Source organism: Perna viridis, chromosome 1, assembly GCF_037379345.1.
Source record: "Perna viridis isolate PV_CMFRI_1.1 ecotype Kerala chromosome 1, ASM3737934v1, whole genome shotgun sequence".
Classification (NCBI taxonomy): domain Eukaryota; kingdom Metazoa; phylum Mollusca; class Bivalvia; order Mytilida; family Mytilidae; genus Perna; species Perna viridis.
Genome location: NC_142445.1, coordinates 70,462,399 through 70,482,932, shown reverse-complemented (window position 1 = coordinate 70,482,932; position 20,534 = coordinate 70,462,399). Strand labels below are relative to the sequence as shown.

Below are 20,534 nucleotides of genomic sequence, written 5' to 3'. Positions count from 1 at the left end.
AGTCCTAATAATAAGGATCATTTCAGCTATTGAAAGAATTTGGCTAAACTTAACAGTTTAGGAGATATATGCGAAAAACTACTGTGACCCCTATGCTCTATTTTTAGTAACGCCGGCCATGTTCTTAGAGAGAGCTAAAAAATCCCAACATCAGTTCTATGCAGGATACCCAAAGGAACATCAAATACCAAGTTAGGTTTCAATTGGTCAAGTAGTGTCAGAGGAGATTTTTTAAAGAAATAACATTAAAAATAGTAAAAATCGTTGAAAAAGGGCAATAACTCCAACATGGCGAAACCAATTAAACCAAAATTTGATCACAGATAGATCTCATCAAGCTGTATACTTCTACACATGTCAGAATTTAGCTAACCCTAATGGTTTTGGAGATACAGTTTTGTATAGGTGAAAAACTACTGTCTGACCCCTATGTTCTATTTTTAATTACCATGTTTTTTTGAGGAATCAAAAATCCCCACATCAGTTCTATGCAAGATACCCCAAGAAACATTCATACAAAGTTTACTTTTAATTGGTTAAGTAGTGTTAGAGGAGAAGAGTTTTGTATAATTGTTAACTATGATGGAAGCCAAGTGATGGCAATAGCTCACATGGCCTTTGGCAAGGTAAGCTAATAGGCAGCACAATCATTGAAAAACCTTGACGATATCATTATAAAACCAGCAGACAAGGGCAGTGCCATAGTAGTCATGGACAGAACTAACTACATCTCAGAAGTAGTGCGTCAACTTTAAAAAAAAATTGTTGATTACCATCTCAGGCCCCTTGTTCAAGTTACAGGATACCACAGATTATTTGAGAAAAAAGAAATGTATGAATCCTCAACCTCCTAAAACACTTGTGGTCTCCCTTGATATTACTTCACTCTATAATAATATCCCACATGATGACAGTATAGACACTTGAAGAGAAGCTTGGGACAAGATATTTTGTTCCCCACTACTGACTGCCTAGTTAATCTGCTGGAATGGGTCTCCACAAAATATAGAAAATTTTATCACACATGCCAACAACACTCATCTGTCAATCTAATTCACTCATGATATTTCTGACACTAAAATTACAATTTTGGATACAGTTACACTTGTAAGAGACGGTGAAATGCCACTGGACCTTCACAGCAAACCAACTGAGAGTCACCAATATCTGTCTCCTGATAGCTGTCACCCAAAACAATGCACTAAAAGCATACCATATAGCCAGGCTTTCCAAATTCAGAGCGTTTGCTAATCTGACAATACAACAAACATCTAGATGAACTCTGTGGGCATTTGTTATTACGTGGCTACAAACAGACTTAGATCGGGGATTTGAATGCGCTAACAACATCAGCTGAAATGATCTTGAGTACAAACCCAAGTAAAAAGAACAAAAGGGTTCCTTTTGTGCTGACTAATCTATCATCCAGTCTTGGGAAACTCTCCCAGCTACTTCATTTGAACTGGGAAGCCATTCAAAAACACCATAAGCTCTCCAAAGTCTTTCCTGAGGCACCTGTTCTGGCATTCTGTAGACTCAGGAGTCTAAGAGATGTCCTGGTAAGAGCAGAGATTTTATCTGAACTCATACAAAATACAACAGACCAGTGTCAACCATGTTGAGATACACATGTAAAAGATTACATCTGTACCCAGATACCGCATACACAAATGTTTAAAGGCTACTGCACTTGAAAGGAGTACACCATTTGCAACTTAACTTGCCAAACCAAAAGCACCATATAAATGTACCTTCTCCAGTGCCTATGTGGTATGTAGTACATTGGCAAAACAGAACCTCTTAACAGGCCAATGAATGGTCATCACAGTGACTACAGATGTAAACCAGACATCCCTATAAGTCACCATCTGAGATCTGCAAAACACACCCATGAGGATCTCCACATTGTTATTACGATCATAGATTGAAATTATACAATTGGTTTAAAAAGTAAAAGAGTGTCTCAGGAAAGATTTTGGACGAAAAAATTAAAATTTCTTCAGATGGAATCAATGAGAAAAAATAATTCATTCTTATAAAAACACCCTCTTTTTCATTCAGATTCTTATCATTTGGTTATATGTTCCTTTGATAAAGGTACCATCAGTAATCATTTCATTGTGTCATTCTGCTTCAGAACCCAAGTTTTGATCTCGAGTTTTATGCTGAAGGATATTGGTTATTCGAAATATTCCATGTAAATTTTACAATCATTTGGTATATTGTCTTTATTGAACATATTTAGATGTTTATATATACATATAAATATATATGTGTGTGTATGAATGTATGGAAAGCAATTACATGCTTAAAAGGGATTAAAGGCCATAATTTTAGCAAAAGAATATGACAAATGGTCACAAGACAACGGCATCTTTTTTCTTCCTCTCTCTTATCAATTACGCATTTACACCACCTCAATGTACGTTGAGGATATTTAAACAGTAATAATCGTTTATGGACGACGTTTTAGATGCAAGAAAATTCTTACAACAATTATAACTACAAAGGGAATCCAAGTCGCTGCAAGAGCTCCACTTAGGGTTACCATTTTGACAAAATTTTTGTGTTTGTTTACATGATTTATTTTCTCGGACTTAATCGGCGGAATGAGGAATGCACATTTTGAGGTAAACATCCGAAATTATCGAAAATAATTTTTGAGCGGGAGAAGTGAAAAGAAAGATGGATTTCAAACCAAACACTCGGAAAATTGGAAGATCGGCCGGAAAATTTGGAAATCGAAATACACAACTTGGACATCACTTACAGTTTTACAAAATACCACCAATTGGGGAAATTTCTTTGCAAGAATTTGAGGAATATGCAGTAGACAGATTGAGAGGTTGATAATTGTGTTCGTGTGTAAAACTTATTTAGTTATTAGTCATTTGAATTAAGTCATTTTCAATCAATTTAGAAATGAAAAACTTGCGAGTCACAATGGATGCTAGAACATGTGGGTTCTATGATAAGAGAACACCTGTATGAGAAAGGTGTTACTTTTTACACAGGGAATAGAAGAGATTCCAAATTTGTGCCGGTGTTATATTGCCCTACACAGGCTACAAAATCTTAACATAAGGGCTCTTTGAGATCTAGGAGGTGTATAGCAAGAAGACACTTCACTGGTGCCTATCGCCCTATGGTTAACTTGTCTATAACCCCAAATGCTAATTCAATATCTGTTGAAGCTGTCTTCTTTATCAATAAAAAAATCTTTTTTTAAATGATCTTTTGATCAGATGATCCAGAGCATTTTAAATGTTAATTTCTGTATTCTAAGATATTAACAGTTGAAAAATGAGGATTTTTTTCATCTCAGCAGATGGACTTCTTGGTCACAAATGGCTTCTGGTCACTTCAAATTTCTGCAATTAACCAATCAAATTAAAGTGTGACATTGCATGGAAAATGATAATATGCATTTTTGGAACCAAAGTTTTGTCAGAAACATATTTTTGCCTCCCAAGAAGATCATAATTGACACTTATTTTCTGTTTGTAGAAAGTAAAAGCATGGTAGGCTTTAGAAATTGTTTTTTTCTCATAAATTTATCAACAACCGGAAGTGAGAAAAGTCAGAATGAGTTTTTCCCAAATTTGGAAGATCGTCTTTAAAAGCTTCATTTAGTCCAAATATATGTATTTCAAGTTGGTTCTGTCGCCTCCCTCACACTGACAGAACTGGTAGTTTATAATAAAAATGGTATTGGGCACTCCCAGGCTTTTACCACTTCCTTAAAATACCAAGTACAGTGTTTTCACTAAGTTTTTGAATAGCTGGACATTAAAAATGACTAGGAGGAGACCCAAATTATGGTGAGGGGTCAGGGGGCCACTCAAGGCCTCCAGCAGGTCCAGGGCAGAACCCTTGTATGGGGTACAGGGGGACGAAGTCCCCTGGCCGAAAACTAATTTAAGCTTTTTCAGTTCATTTTTTAAACTGTCATTAACTATGGTGCCTTTATTCCAGCTGGTATTTTTTCTTAAAATGATAGATATTGTAATAGCCATAATGTATATTCACCATAAACCGAAACATTGTGTTTTTATGTATTTCTTGTGCTTTTTGTTGCATGAACCTATATTCATTCTTAACTGTCATGTCTCTTCTTCAAATCATTAATATATATGTTACTATTGTACTGCTCAAAGTGCAATTCCAGAAAACAAAATTACTATTCCAAGATTAAATGAATAGGAAATGTACTTTGTTATTTAATGCATTACTTGAAATAAGTAATATTGAATTTTTAATTAATTTCTAAGGAGAATATAATTTTTAGTGCTTACAGGAACATATTCTGGAATTACACTTGGTGTTTAATCTACACAGTCGCAATATCTAATACATGTTTTTTGCATATGCACCATTTGTTCCTTAGTCACTTACTGCTAGTTGGCTTTGTAGCAATTGTAAGCAAGTGAACGGTTTTACACATACCTGTAGGGATCATTAACCAGGCTCTGTAAGTAAGATAACCTGGGGTTCCAACTAGTGCAACACTCTGCATTTATGTAGTAAGACTTCGACTGGATGGATACTTTAATGTCAAATGATAAAAAGGTAAAACACAAAAAAATATATGGCTTTTATGGAAGGAAGGAATGTATAAAAAAAGAATAAGGGTAGGGTAAAAATTAGGGAATAAAACCCACTAACTTTTCATTTTCAATAAAAAAAAAATTGTATGAAATTAAAATAACTTAGTGAAATAATATCAAAGTTAAAAAAAAAAATAAGGAAAAAAAATGTGATAACGTTGGCTTATGCTTAGATTCACGAGGGAAATTCTCAACTTTCGTCTTTTTTTTTTTTTTTTTGTTATTGAAATATTGTGGGAAAATTATTACACAATTAAACACACCCTGGATCTGTTCAAAACAGTCTGAGTCCCTTGTTAAAAGACAGAAATAAAGAAAATAAGTTACACAAAAGCACAAAAAAAGACTACTAGCAGTTAACTGTAATAATTTTCCCACAATATTTCAATACTGAAGGGTGTAAAATTTTCATCAGATGGATGATCCAGTTCTTGAAATAAGAAATAGATTTTGCAGGCTCCACTCATCAGTATTTTATCTGATGGCAGCACTTATATTGAACAGAAAATAGTTTGTCTCAGATATAAATGAACTTGGGTGGTAGTGCCTTTTAATCCTAAGCAGCAGACCTACCAGTTTAAAGTTGTAAAAGGTCTGGACCTTACAGTGAAAAATGTTAATTTGAACTCCTGTGCCAAAGCACTGAAACCCCTTCACATTTTTTTTACCTGTCCCAAGAGTAATCAAGGGAACAAAGATTCTAGAGGAAATCAAAAGGATGTAATCCAGGGACAAAAACCAGAAAAGGAAAACGGTAATCAAGGGAACCTAGGTTCTAGCAGAAATCAAAAGAAAGTAATCGAGGTACAAAGACCAAACATGGAAAACAGACATACACAACAAAGAACATTAAGTATCTAAAATAATACAAAGTAACAAAAGCAAATGAGGAACTCCGACTCCACTAAAAACTGGGAGCATGGACCAGGTGCAACGGTAGGGTAAGTGTCTTCTGCTTTTCTAGAAACATTCGCCAAGTGGAAGTCCAGGGTACACAAAAGAGGAAAGGAGTACTACATATGAACAAATGTATGACAGGAATTTCTGGCCTGTGTATGTCTTGTTTTGTTTTCACTTGCAGTTTTTGCAGCCTGCCCTTTGGTGGGAGGGTTTCCTCATTGTTCATTGAAGACCCATGGGTGGCCTTGAGCTGACATTTTTTATCTCAGTGGGGTTGTTATCTCTGACATACATGTATTCACCATATACATACTGGTTTTCATTTTAGTTCCCATGGTTTCCATATGGTTAGACTATTTGTATTCATCCAGGGTTCTCACTAGGATTTTCACTTTTTGGAAAGGTGAGTCCCAGATGTCTTTGGTTGGTTCCACCCTTTTTCCTGGTTTAAAACCAGTTCAAAGGCTATATTAATTAGGGCCCAGCCACTAAAAGTGGCAGTTGTCCTGTTGTAATCACTGCGTCGGTCCGTCTGTTGCAAATCGTGTCTGGGCTGTAACTTTTTTGTCTTAAAATGTAGGCTTTTGATATTAGGCATGTTGGTAGATCATGTAAAGACGATGTGTTGTGTACCATGGATATTGGCCTATTACAAACTGACCTTGAGGTCAAATTCCTGTTTTTCATTGACAAACTCATGTGCAGGGTGTAACTTTTTTGTCTTTCAATGTGAGCTTTTGATAATTGGCATGTGGGTAGTTCATCTAAAGATGGTGTGTTGGTTACCATAGATATTGACCTATGACCTTGAACTTTGATTTTAAGGTCAAATACCTGTTTTTCATTGACAAACTTGTGTCGAGTCTAACTTTTTTTGTCATTTGATGTTGGCTTTTGATATTTGGGATGTGGGTAGGTCACGTAAAGATAATGTGTCGTTGATTCAGATACATGTACCAATATTGAAATAACAGGTTGTTTTTTTTAAAAAAAACCTAATTTTTATTGGCTAATGTGGAAACAAACATAAAAAAAATTGGGGGTTATCTCACAGCACAGTTGTGGCTTCAAAGCCAGTTCATGATAATGCGAATTCTGGCATTGTGACCTAATGAATTGTTAAACAAGCAGCTTTCTGCTTTTTTGATTTATATGTATGACTTCACACTGAATATATCTTAATATATGTACAATGTATATTAAAATGTAAGTAAAAAAAACTTCGTTAAAGACACTTCTGATACTTCAGTACATATAATTAATCTTTTCATTTTAAAAGGAAGACAAAAAATGTTTAACAAAATATTGCAACTTTCCTTTCGTCAAATAATTCGAAATTGAATTTAAAACATTAGTTTGAATAAATTTGGCTTCTGTCTAACCTCAAGCTGTTACCCCAAGCCATGCAATCACCACTACTGTGTAAAAATCTATCAGCTAGACTGACCCCCACTGTGACTAGGTCCAATTCTTGTGCAGTATTCAGTTACGCATAAAAGAAAAAACTAACACCTTATTTATGTGAATCTTAATTACTGATAATGGTTGTGTAAACAAATAATCGTTTATCATTTAGACTGATTAGATCAAGCACTTGTGTGTATTCAAAGTTTAGATGTAAAACAAACAACAAATGCCTTAATTGAATGAAAATCCAAAGAAAAGTGCCAACTGTGAAGTAAAATAGCAACATTTATTTGAAATGATCTGTATTTCTCATTTTGATTATGCAATGGAGATGTCACAAAAGTACAACGATGTACAAGTAACAAAAAATCCAGTTCTGAACAGATTTCATAGTATATCTGGTTCTTCCTAATAGAATTTGTTTTATTCATTTTGAAATTATTTGTCACAATTTTTCATCAAATACTTTATAACGTAATTTAAAAAAAAAAATGGTATGATTAACATCATGTGTAAATAATTTTGTAAACTTCCAGTTGTCAAAAAATGTTGAACAAAGTTTTTCCATGATTTTTTGGATGGTTTTATGATATTTAAAAAAAAATTATGGATGTTACATGTAGGATGCAGCTGATATTGTGAGGAAGCATCCTATTGATGCACGATTTTTTAACTTGATGCGTCCAGCAAGTTTTTCTTGCATCCAGTATGAGTGTAGCACCTTATTGAGTTATCTCAAGATCATTCTTGCAATTATTTGGTATGAGTACTTAATCCACATTTTTTTATTCAGTTTTAAAGGCTGTGGAAGTAACTGGAATAAGATTGATCAAAGGTTCCAATGAATACAACCAAAAGTTACAGGATGAACTGAGGAAGCTCTCCCTTGGTCATGATCTCACCAGAGTAAGTACAGGCTGACAGAGGATGCTCTGTAAGTCGTGATTTCACACTAAGTACAGATTGAATTGAGGAAGCTGTGTCTTGGTCATTATCTCACCTGAGTTCATGTAGATACAAGTTGAACTGAGGAGGCTCTCTTGGTTACTAGAATTTTTCCTGACGAACCAAGGAAGCTCTCTCTTGGTCACTATCTTAACAGTAAATACATGATGAACAAGGAAAGCTTTCTTGTGGTCAGCATCCATCAGTCAGAACAAAATGAGCTAAGGAACTATCTTAGTTACCATCTCACAAGAATAGAGGATGAACTGAGGAAGCTCTCTCTTAGTCACTGTATCACCAGAGCAAGTACAAGCTGAACCGAGGAAACTCTCTTATTCACCATCTCACCAGAGTATGTAGAGGATGAGTATGTAACCAAACATAACAGTGAATATTATTTAAATGCGAAAAAATTTCTATTTTTACAAATCAAGAATGAAAAAATATGCTTTACATGGAAATATTTATGATAGAATATAATATTATTAATGTTGACTTAGTAACATGATTATAAATAATAAAACTATACTAGTAGGTAGACTGCCATTACATTTTAAACAAAAATAAGGTCAGTAGGTCATCATTTTCATTTGATTTTTTCAGAACAGGTTTGACCTTTACTTCAACCCAATTGTTAGTATTGAGGTAAACTTTTATGGTCCACTTCCCTGTGGTACTTACTGTTCATATACATCCAGAGCTGGTTGAAATGGCCTGTGCCATGGTGATTTTTATTATTTATTTTTTTTTTTTGCCTAATTGAAGTTTTGACTTTTGATTTTAAGACAGACAAGAAGGATGATCAGACTCTTAGACAGAAAGATTTAGTTTCACACTTCATCCTCAGATTGGCATATTGCAGATCGTGAGTTACTTATTAAAAAATTACAATTTACCCTTTTTAGAAATAAAATGATTTAGTTAATTACAGGATGCACTTTTCAGCGAATTTTTTTCTGCATACTCTGCAAAACTTCATAAAAGGTGAAGATTAAAAAGTGGCTTGATTTTATAAAACTACAAAATATTCTTTTTCTTCACAAATTGTGGCAGATTTAGACCTGAAACAATGTAGAAATGAAACAGATATCACAAATGTAATCACAATTTTGTCTATATACTGTAGATATGTGAATAATTTTCAATTTTTTTCAGAGAAGAACTAAGAAGATGGTTTATACAGCAGGAATTAGATTTGTTTAGATTTTTGTTTATGAGGGAAAGTGCAGAAAGTAGGGATGCCTTTCTGAAAGAGAATGATCTCAATTATGAACCTGTAAGTTCTGTGATATTCATTTAATGGATATATTTGTTCCTTATCCTACTTGTTTTTTTCTCTGGACATAATCATATTTATCACTACTAAGTTCTAGGTCTTACGTCTCAGGAAATATTTATTCCTAGGCCTTAGGGCTGTGGACATATTTTCTGTATGTCCCTGGACTAAGGTTTCTTCATATCTTAGGCCTGAAGTCTGTGGACGTAGTTTCTCCAATATTTTACGCCTCTATATTTATGTATCGAGTGGACTGATCACCATAAGAGGATGTATAGCCTAATAACTTTTTAGATTTTGACTTTATTTTTCCCTTGAAGGTCAACTTTATATTCTTTTATTAGGAAATCATGTTGACATGAAAGGAAGACTTGTGTTTTAATATACATGTATTAAAAAACTTTATAATTGTTTAGTTATTTCCATTTAAGTTGGCCCCATGCAGGTCTGGGTGTCAAAAGAATAGGCCTGCAGCAGCACTAAGCTTGTCGTAAAAGGCAACTAAATAGTGCTCAGAACCCTAGTCAGGGGCTAGGGCGCTCAGCCCACAGAGCATCAGGGTTGTGTGCCCCAGGTGGTGGAATAGGGTATCCCTGGTGTGTTACATGCTTGGGTTGTCAGGCTATAATACGGAAAACCATATTGGTGCACCGTGTTGGGAAAGATGCCACGTTCTTCGCACGTTAAAGAACCCTACTGTGGAATTCTCCTGGAGTAGGAACCATAGGGCTCCGCCAGAGGAGGCTAAATTGCCCGACCCTACCCACCTCTCCTTATTTCCAGTGGCAATCAAAATTTGTCGACCCTATTATCCTTGTGTCCCATCCCTTTTTTCATTTCATCATTATTTCATGTTCATTTTATCATCCACTTCATGTTCATTGCCTGAATATAGCTGAAATATTGCTGCTCGGGCATTTAACCCCAACAAACAAACAAACAAACCATTTAAGTTGATTGAGTTTATCAGTAATCTGAGGGTTGAGTTTATCAGTAATCTGAGGATTGAGTTTATCAGTAATCTGAGGGTTGAGTTCATCAGTAATCTGAGGATTGAGTTTATCAGTAATCTGAGGATTGAGTTCATCAGTAATCTGAGGGTTGAGTTGATCAGTAATCTGAGGATTGAGTTTATCAGTAATCTGAGGATTGAGTTCATCAGTAATCTGAGGATTGAGTTTATCAGTAATCTGAGGATCTGAGGATTGAGTTTATCAGTAATCTGAGGATTGAGTTTATCAGTAATCTGAGGATTGAGTTCATCAGTAATCTGAGGATTGAGTTTATCAGTAATCTGAGGATTGAGTTCATCAGTAATCTGAGGATTGAGTTTATCAGTAATCTGAGGATTGAGTTTATCAGTAATCTGAGGAAATATGTCTGTATTAGCTTATCCAAGAAAATTTTTTAGTTAAGTCACAATTAAATCATATTCTGTTGTATAAATGATTTTCTAAATAGTATTTATGTAAGCAGGACCAGCTGTATGATAGGTTTTTTTACCACTTTTTTACTTGGCTTTGATAAATATCTTATTTATATTTGATGCAAGTTATTTATATGACATTTTACCTATAGTTTGGTAGACAATGACAGTAACTTGATATAAAACTAAAACACCAATAAACTAACTAAATGTTAGGCTGTTTCACTGGTTTAAGGCAAAATTGTATATTCAAATGTTTAATTAGTCAGTGCAGTTTTATTGTCTTTATACTTCAACCAAATTTCAGCTTCAGCTCTCTGCCGTGTATCCAATCCATTTTCATAGAGTTAAATCTTTATATAATGAAAAAAATGGAGACCAAAATAATAATGATAATTAGAAACATTTAAATCATTTTTTTCCAATACAAAAATATATCATATTTGCTCTTCATTTCATGGGGAAGATGTATTCTCTTAGAATTTAAAGGACCCTTAAAAAGTATAGTTATACATGTATTGATACAACATGTTATATTTATAGCATTTAATGTTTATAGATAAGTGAGAAATTGAAGACAGAATTAGACTCTGAGTTACGCTCAGCTGCTGGAAGTAAATCTGGAATAGTGGAACTATTTGAATATTTCAAGGTAATTTCTAGGTGACTGATATGCATAATTTTCTACTGTCTATATATATACTTACTTCATATGATGATAGTTTAATTTAAGATGTAACTCGCTTTTTGATTGGATAAAATATTTAAAAGAATCCATCATCTAAGACCAAAATTTTGTTACCATATTTTGGTGTGTATAATACACATTTATGTATTGTGTGCAGTGCAGTTTTGAAGGCCTAGACATGTGAAAACAAGTTTTTATCGGTCCATAGTCAACACTTTAGACAGTAACTCAAAAATTCTTTCACCAACTTTTATGAAACTTTGTTGAATTGTTCATATCTATTGAAGTAAGCTCCCTTTTGATTTGTATAAATGTAAATGCCTTAATAAATACAAAAGGTACTTGGTAACCTTGTCAGAAAAGCTCCGCAGAGGTAGCGTTTTAGAGTATCATTTATGCCTCTCCTGGATGTATTTTATCTCCAAAAAAAATAATTGGCAAAATTAAGTGCAGGCAAAAGCTTTTTTGCCTAACGGCAGCTACGCGCCTGGTTTTGAACAAGATAGAAATGTATCGGTGAAAATTCAAGACAACAAACTTAGTTGAACTTGAGGTAGCCTTGATAGTGCCAAATTTTTTGTGCATTTTTTATTTTCTTTTTTTTTTGGCGGGGGGGGGGGGGGGGCTGGGGGGTGTATTTGACAGGGCTCACAGTATTTCTAGTTGATAATATAAATTCATTAAAAGCAAAAGGACAAGTTAAAGGGCAACAGGTACAGCTCTTTATTTATACTTAAATTGCATTAAAATTTTGTAAGAAAAAAGATCAATATTTTGCACTTGATTGGTCAATTTAATTACCTTGATGTGGTATTTCCTACAAAAATGTGAAGGAAAGAAACTTATAATCAGACTAAAAACATCATATAAAGATCAGTAGCTACATAAATTGGATGGTTTTAATTTTGAAGCTTGATAAAATTGACTCAGGATGTATTAAATGGCTTATAAAACAAAATTGACATTTCCAGTTTTGGTTGTAACTCAAAATTCACAATTTTTCATTTTAAAACATACTTTTAAGGAAAGAAATTGTAAGAAACAATCAAAATAAGTTTCAAAATAAACATTTTAAGCGTTTGATAAGGAGGGTTTGACAAAAAAGGAATTAGTTACTTTTTGGTTTTTAGTTGTTTCATTTTAATCTCTAACCATGTTTTACAAGGAGGAAATATTGTACAACCTTTGTTTGAAACCTGTTTTAAGACATTTGAACATGATTTGAAGAAAATATCACTTAAAATTCAATACTTAAAGATGATTAGATAATTTTCTTTTAGTAGCATTTCACTTCCAGTTTGTTTGTTTACATTATGCAATGTCTTTTCTCGTACCAAATCTTTTATTTCGTGGCCAATTCTTATATATTGATGCATAATATGCACCCCCATGTTTTAGAAATAATTTCTTTGTATAAATGTATGCATTATACACACCCAAATACAGTATGTGATTGTGACCTCATCATCCTTTTTTGCTGATTTACTTGTTAAATTTTGATACTAAAATTAAATAATAAGGAATGACTTATGTTTTTTTTTTTTCAGTCTATTTGAAATAATCTCAATGCTATGCAGGTTATTTAGTGTGTACCACATGATTGAGGTTATTTCCTCATAGACCAAAAATACATAACAGTCATACCTTAAATAGTTTAGTTTATAATTGTAAATTTTTATCCATGTTGGGAAAATTTGTCTGCAAAGATTATTATTTTGTTTTCAAAGAATTGATAAGTAAGACATCAGTATGGTTTACTGATCCTGAATATCCTGTTTTCACATACATGTACATTAACAATGGTACTTACTGTAAGCATGTGGAATTATGACCAGATTTTTATATTTCAGGTTCCTTTCACAGAAGTTTTGGACCTTGTCAGTAAGAGGAAGGTTTACCTAGAGAATGGGTTTGCTTATGTTTCCAGAGAAGACATGATCTCTATTGTCATGACACATTACAGGAGTCATTTGTCTCACTCATTAGCTGTAAGTAACGAAAGCCCCATCTACAAAGTTATGTTTGTCTGGCTCTGCACATCAGACCTTGGATTGTATTGAAGCTTTTTTAAGATTTTAACATTAATCTGACTGAAATCTTGGTGAAAATATACATGATCATAATGTGAAATTTGATTCAGGATAAATAGTTGTTAGGATTTCTAGACTAATGCAAGAAAAGAGTTATTTCAGAAATTAGTTATTGTGATAGTTATTTTTATTAAGAAGTTGTCACAGACTTAAAATTACAACAATTTAAAAATCATTTTAAAAAGACAATAATAGTGTACTGACTTGACATAAAACTGATATACAGATGAGGCATAAAATCGCAGGAAACTGGGAGGCTGTACCAAGCACAAAACAATGTAATGTTTGCGATGTCACAACAGAAAAGTTGCAAATATACAGTCAATGCATTTTGACTGCTTAAATAGAACTGTTGCAGTATAAAAGTTTTTATATGATCACAAAAAAATAAGGTTGTCATTATAGTTGTCCATAGACAATTTGGTTTCAAGACAATAACTTGAGTATAAGGACATTGATCATTCTGAAATTGTGCTACAAGGTGCCATACATTTTTGCACCACAAAAGAAAGGCTGAGGTTAATATTGCGGTTGTCAATTTAACTGTTTAGGAATTGGAGACCAAAAAGAGGCCAGAAAAAAGCATATTCATAATATCAGGACAACAACTTTACGAAAAGTGAGGAGATCTATGTGAAATTGAATAACATAAGTTCTATGCCTCCAAATGAAGACAGGAATTGATTTTTGTGGTTGTGACTATAACCATTTAAGAATAAGGGGTCAATAAAGGCTACATTGATTTTATTCAAATTCTTATCCTGTGTCAAATATTTGTTCGATATAAAAATTCAGACAATATTGCAAAAATTAGTTTCTGTTCATTGATTACTTAGGTGACTACCAGAGCCTTGCCTCACTTAGAGGAAGATGATCGCTTATTGCCTATGTTATGTGGGTTGAGTAAGAGATACCTTGGGCAGGACTTCAATGCTAAGAAATCTACAGTGGGGGAGATTACAGCTGATATGATTGACATGGTATATATAACATCTGTGTTGGCAATTTTGCCATGGTTACACATGAACTTAATGCTGACCTTTTTTTAAAGGAATTGGGCACCTTTATTCTATGAGTGCATTTTTTATAGTGTTTCTTTAATCTAGATATATCGGTAGATATACATGTATATGCCACTGAAAAAGAAAAGATCAAAGACTGCTTTTATTTATTTTGAATGATAATTGTTTTCATCCAAATTTTGACGGTATCTGTGAGGGTTATGAAAAAAAGGAATTGTTCAGCTGATAGTAGTTTGCATTGACCTGTTTAATTCTTTTTAGAATCAAAATTTGGATGAAAACAATTATTCACAATTTAAAAAAATGAGCCGTTAATCATCAAGGAACACTATTATTTTACAATGAAAATTCTGTTCAATATCTGAAACTACCAACATTTCTATAAATGATCTATGTTATCCAGCTGTCAAAGAAATCATTCCCTCCATGTATGCAGCAATTACATCAATCACTCCATCAGAACCACCATCTTCGTCATGGAGGGAGACAACAGTATGGTCTGTTCCTGAAGGGTATAGGGCTGTCATTAGAAGAGGCAATGAGATTCTGGAGGACAGAATTCTGTAAAGCTATGGATGTAGATAAGGTAAGGGATTTCTCAGAAAAATGTTATTAGTACATGTATATTTTAACTTATTACATTACTGAAGTTCATTTGAAGTGGGAGATATTCTCTTTGTGAGCTTGTTTACAGTATTGCAAATTTATTTATATAAGCTCCCCTTTGATTTTTATAAATTTTTGATTTTATATTTTTGAATTATTGAACTTGATTCATACAATAGAAGGAGTTTCCATTTACGGTTACCCTAGGATGTTTTCAGCATTTTTATGAAACTTTGTGAATTGTTGATATTTACTGGTGTAAGCTTCCATCAATTTTTATATGACCTCATCAGATTTACGTTCATATATTGGTATGGCACTGTTGTCCGTAGACACTAGGTTTTCGTACGATAACTTTAGTTGTGATTGATCAATTGTTATGAAATTTTGATATGATTACACTTACCACCAAAGGAAAGTTCCTATTTAATTTGGAGTTTTTGGCCCTGATGTTTTAGAAAAAGGGGCCAAAATGGTAAAAATAGGTGTTTTATTGAAAGAATGTTTACCTTCTCTCGTTATATTGTTATTCTTCTGATTTTGACAATTCTTTTTTATTGTGTTCTTTAATTAATTATGGTAAACAAATGTATGATGTGTTTTGGATTGCTTTTGAGTTATAAGGGGTCAAATGAGCCACACCCGAAAAAATTGACGTTTTTATTTTTGCACCAATTTCATAATTTTTTTTATTGGATTCCATATGAAAATCCCTGCCTGCAGTTTACAGGGACTACACCCCTATAAATCAACTTTTTCATATTTGATTTGTAATTGAATTTAGAATTTTGTGCAATATAGTGTCCATAATGCATTGCAAGTCCCTATGCTTAAGTGTGTCAAAAACTAATATTGTATCCACACTGCCCCAACTGTTCAGGATTCAACCACTGTGGTGATATCATGCTGCACTATGCAAAGTTTTTTATTATTATTTCTGAATCTGATAGTCCAATTGAGCCATACCTTCAATAAAGATCAGGTATAATATACATAAATGACATCATTGATGGGAACGGATTAATAAGTCAAAAAATATTTTAGATAAATTAATATATCAAAGAAATTGGATTTCAGAAATTTATTCTTTAAAAAGAGCACTACCAAATCACTGGTTGAAAATGTTAACTACTGAAAACGATGAACTATTGCATACAAGATGTAAACAAATTAACAAATAAAATGCTGTACAATAACATTGTATCAAAAAAACAGGAAGGATATATTGGTGTAAATAATTGGTTAAAAATTTTGAACACTGACAAAAATTTGCTTAACAAAAACATTTATGAATTTATTTTCTTTTCTCTACAGGAAAATAAGCTTAAAGTTTTTAGATGGAAACTAATGCAGCAAATTGTTCCAACAAAACAAAATTTGTATAAATGGAAAATAACTAATAGCAATCTATGTAACTACTGTAGAAAATTGGAAGACTATAAACACTAATTTATGTCGTGTCCATTCATTACAGAATTTTGGAAAAGAATATATGACATCCTTTTGGTTCATAAATTTTAAATGGAAATGAAAATTAAGCTAAAGCATTTGGTATTTGGATATAAAATTTTTGATAAAGAGTACTTCTGGTTTAATTATTTTCTAACTAGAATAAGTCTTTTTATATACAAATCATAATATGTATCTGAGCAACGAAAAAATACAACTGATACATTTGAAATTTTTGTGAAAGAATGTAATCAAAGCATTAGAATAAACTTGGATAATAAAAAGTTGCAAGCCTTGAGGCAATTTTATAAACACATATCGAAGGTATAGGCATATTGATTTTTAAGTTTTCTATGCAAATTGTAGATTGTACCTTATGGATATAAATTCTTTATATATTTTGTTTTATGTATTGCTTTTGCAGCTAGTTGTTTCCCTGGACAACTAGTGAAAATAAACAGGAAGCATCAGGATATGCTTGGAATCCTGTTGCTATTTGTATTAAGGAATTTTGAAATAAATGTGATATTATCGTTAAAAAAAAAGAGAAAGATCAGTTGATCATAAATATTCATTTAAAGTATAAAGTCGAGCTAAAGGGAACACTGTTGCCTTGGTGGTGCAGCTCTTTACATGTATTTCTTTAAATATTTTATTATCATGTTGTGTATGTAACTCGGTGTAATATGGAACTTTTATTTTTACTGTTACATTAAGATTGTCTTGAATGTTGCAGTTTGACAAACAATATTCCTATAATATTCGCCACAACTATGGAAAGGAAGGAAAGAGAGCAAACTACACACCATACAGCTGCTCCAAGATAATTACCAGTAGTGCACCAGGTCCTGGAGATTTCCATGGTATATTTTGCATAGTTTATCTAGGAAAGCAAAAAAAAATCATTCAGGCTATGCCACTTTAAATGGTGAATGCCATCAATCTTAGGTCTGCTTCCCAACTATCTAACCTGTCACAGTAGTCACTTATAAGGTGAATACACTAACTTGTTAATCAAAGATCAAGGTTGGTAACTATAATCCTGTCTGCTTAAAACTACACACAGTACACAGCCTTGCATTACACCTTTTATTTTAGATTTCGATTCAAATCTATTTGGGGTTTCACATAGCAAAACATGGACTTGGTCATTTGTGAATATGGGGACATGGGAGACCCATCTCAAATGAGGCGGTGTTGATATTAAGTTTGTGAGCATTGCTCACAGTTTTTCAAGTTTTTATATGTGTTTGTATGTTCATCAATATAAAAGGTGGTATGTTAATCATTACAAACATTGGAAAGAGAATTTAGGCAGTTATGACATAAAAAAGTATTGCTTAAGGTTTTGATTTTAGGTTGGCCGTTCAGATGGTTTTCATCTTTATGTTTATTGATTTTCACATTACTACAATTCTATTTTCAGGGATGAACTTACCCTTTTTCAAATGTGAATATTTTCAGTGATTAAGAATTCCATGGTTGTTTCTTTCTGCAGGCTGTCCTTTCAGGCACATGGAAGCAGATATGTTAGCTCAAAAACTGAGAGGACTTCATATATCTAAAGATAATGTGGATAGGGTGAGGTTAATTAAAGGCACTAGTTAGAGGGTTGGAGGTACAATATCAAGATGATAAATTATAAGGCACTAAATAAATGAACAAGGCATTGAAAGGGGGGCAAAGCCCACTAACATATGCAAATAAAAGCATAGGAACAAAACTGAACATTTATTAAATGATATTCCATAACATGTTGTGGTTCCTACTGCTGATTATTTTCATAATAAAATTAAACTTTGTTGTTGTTTATTGCCTAATTATTACTGTGACATGTAGAGGAAATGCATGTGCCTTATTGTGAAATGTTGGTCTGAAAATCATAGTCTGATAAGAAATTCTTTGCTTCTTAAAAAGAACAAGGCTGGCAGTTTTAGTCTGGTTGACTTTTAGACAGACAGAATTTTTTAAATAATACAATGTATTTATTATCTATTATAATCTGTAGCAGTGTTGAATCTCGGAGCCAATATTTTTTTTTATATTCTTGTGAGCAAAGGCCAGACATGTTCTTTTCAAACTTAGGGTTGCCAGAATATTTTTACCAAAACCCCCCTTCCCCGTCAAATCGAATGGTCATCCCTTATATCATATCCGAATTCTGTAAAAGTCTGTTTCACGTGTTGACTGGATGTCAACACTGAAAATTCCTGCACAAATCACAACAAATATCAGGAAAAATGATGTTTATGGGGCAATTCCAAATACTAACAGCATTTTTTTTACATGTTCTCATAGAATCTTCTCCTGTGTTTAGCTTTTTGTTCAGCGCAAAATAATCGGTGATTGACATTGTTGAGTCACTAGATGTTTTCTGTAAATGGACACTACTTTAAATCATTGTGGGTTAAAGCGCTTTACCGATTAGATTCCGACGTGGACCTCGACAAAGATACCAATATAAACAATAATAAACACTAAAGATCGCGATTATGGAGACATACCCGTAGCCTACAGACGGAACAATGTTAAGATATCTATTTACTTGATTTTTCCTCATGATTTTTTTTTTTTTTTTTTGCTTTTATTTTATTCTGCCGGTACCAGATGCTACCCTAGCCAGGTAAAAGTACCGGGTACCGGCTCTTAATGGAAGCACTGCTTTCTGATTATCTATTGGGACTTGCACTCTCTTAATTTAAAAAAAAACCAAATTTTCACTCAAGAGAATCATATTGATTTCATGTATTGTTTATTATACATAAGTTTATGACCCCCCCCCCCCAATGGTATATTGGAATCACCCAGTCTGTTTTGATTTTGTAATGATTCCCAACAGATTGATTTGGCTATATATAGACAACAAATACCTTGTGTACAATCCTAATTACTATCAGATATGAGGTGGGATATACCTATCATACAACATGTGCAACTTTGTGTGTCAACATTTTTTTTTAAGGTATCATATTTTTGTAGATTATAAAAACAACAAAGATAGGTCATTATCAGATAGCATGTGCCCAGTACTTTGAAGCTGTACACAACATACGTAATCAGGATGAAAATACTATGATCAACATTAACCATCCTAATGGCTACTTCCTGGAAAGTTACAAATTGCTTAATTCACAGAAAGATGGTAGGTATTGATAATGTAGTCATAGAAAATACTTTAAATGTCGTATTTCTCAATATTAAAAATGTAAGGATTGCAAAAAAGAATCTTTAATTCTTGGAAGGCTTATTTTATTACTAAGGCACAGCTGTTGGGTTTAAGAGCATACTGAAGTTACACATTGAAGTTGGATTGTGATTGTTTCTTCCATATAAGCTAAATATATATCTATATATTATTTAAATGTATGTCTGACATTGTTGAAGGGTGGTTCTTTCCACCCCTTTTTTTTTATACCCAGCTTGAGGGATCGAGTTATATAGTGATCATGGTGTCCATTAATTCGTATGTCCCCTGTTCTAACCACAACTCTGAAACTGCTGAATGGAATTTGATGAAATTTTCACAGATACTTTAATACATGTGCACCGCATAATTTTTTTACCATCTGAATACTGAAATCACTTGTGAGGTATCCTGTGTAGTTCCTGGGAAGGGAAGCAGGGGGTATTACCAAGTGAGTTTGGAATGGATATGGTGAAACAACAAATACACCAGTATATAACATATATACAAAATAGTAAAAACTTCCAGAGATCTACAAAAGGTGTTCAACAAGTGTAAACACACCTAAGTAAGCTTTGATGTCAAATATAATAAAATCCTGTTTCTTAGGTTATAATTTAAGGCGTTTGTTTTAATGTTACCTTTTAATCGTACTTCACATATTTAATTAGTTAAGTGCTTTGTTTTCTTGTACTAACAGCTAAGACTAAAGTAAATAAAACATTTATATCTTTTTAGGGACTAATAAGCCAGTGGCTATAAACACTCCAAAAGTTGTCAGAGTTCCATTGAACAGTCAGTCATCACAGAATACACCATCTCGGGTTACCATGGTGAAGGATAGTGATATGTGTGATGATGATGATCAACTTATGGCCAGTATGGATACAGACATATGATTTTTGTATATATACAATAAATATTTATTTACAAA

The 20,534-nt window shown here is 33.1% G+C and overlaps 2 protein-coding genes across 4 annotated transcripts in view; one reads left to right on the top strand and one right to left on the bottom strand.

Moving 5' to 3' along the window:
• Window positions 1-2,616, bottom strand: part of LOC148630207 (putative lysosomal cobalamin transporter) — a 16,782-nt gene extending 14,166 nt beyond the window's left edge. Inside the window, exon 1 of one of the 2 annotated variants that reach the window (XM_088563171.1) lies at window positions 2,492-2,616. In XM_088563171.1, the coding sequence (XP_088419297.1) occupies window positions 2,492-2,551 (60 nt within the window). In that variant the 5' untranslated portion in view covers window positions 2,552-2,616. Of the gene's footprint in view, window positions 1-1,751; window positions 2,385-2,491 lie in introns of those variants that run through there. The other variant, XM_088563177.1, reaches the window with a different exon arrangement.
• LOC148630206 (DNA primase large subunit-like) lies at window positions 2,564-20,534 on the top strand. 2 transcript variants are annotated; one of them, XM_088563190.1, is made up of 12 exons: window positions 2,564-2,845; window positions 7,708-7,820; window positions 8,645-8,724; window positions 9,015-9,135; window positions 11,121-11,213; window positions 13,100-13,237; window positions 14,176-14,319; window positions 14,765-14,947; window positions 17,153-17,279; window positions 17,915-17,997; window positions 19,396-19,558; window positions 20,339-20,534. In XM_088563190.1, exons 1-12 carry the CDS (start codon window positions 2,686-2,688, stop codon window positions 20,497-20,499), a joined length of 1,566 nt encoding a protein of 521 aa, XP_088419316.1. In that variant the 5' UTR covers window positions 2,564-2,685; the 3' UTR covers window positions 20,500-20,534. The 2 variants fall into 2 exon arrangements, with proteins under 2 accessions (XP_088419316.1, XP_088419324.1); XM_088563198.1 differs by lacking the exon at window positions 2,564-2,845 and adding an exon at window positions 5,826-5,910.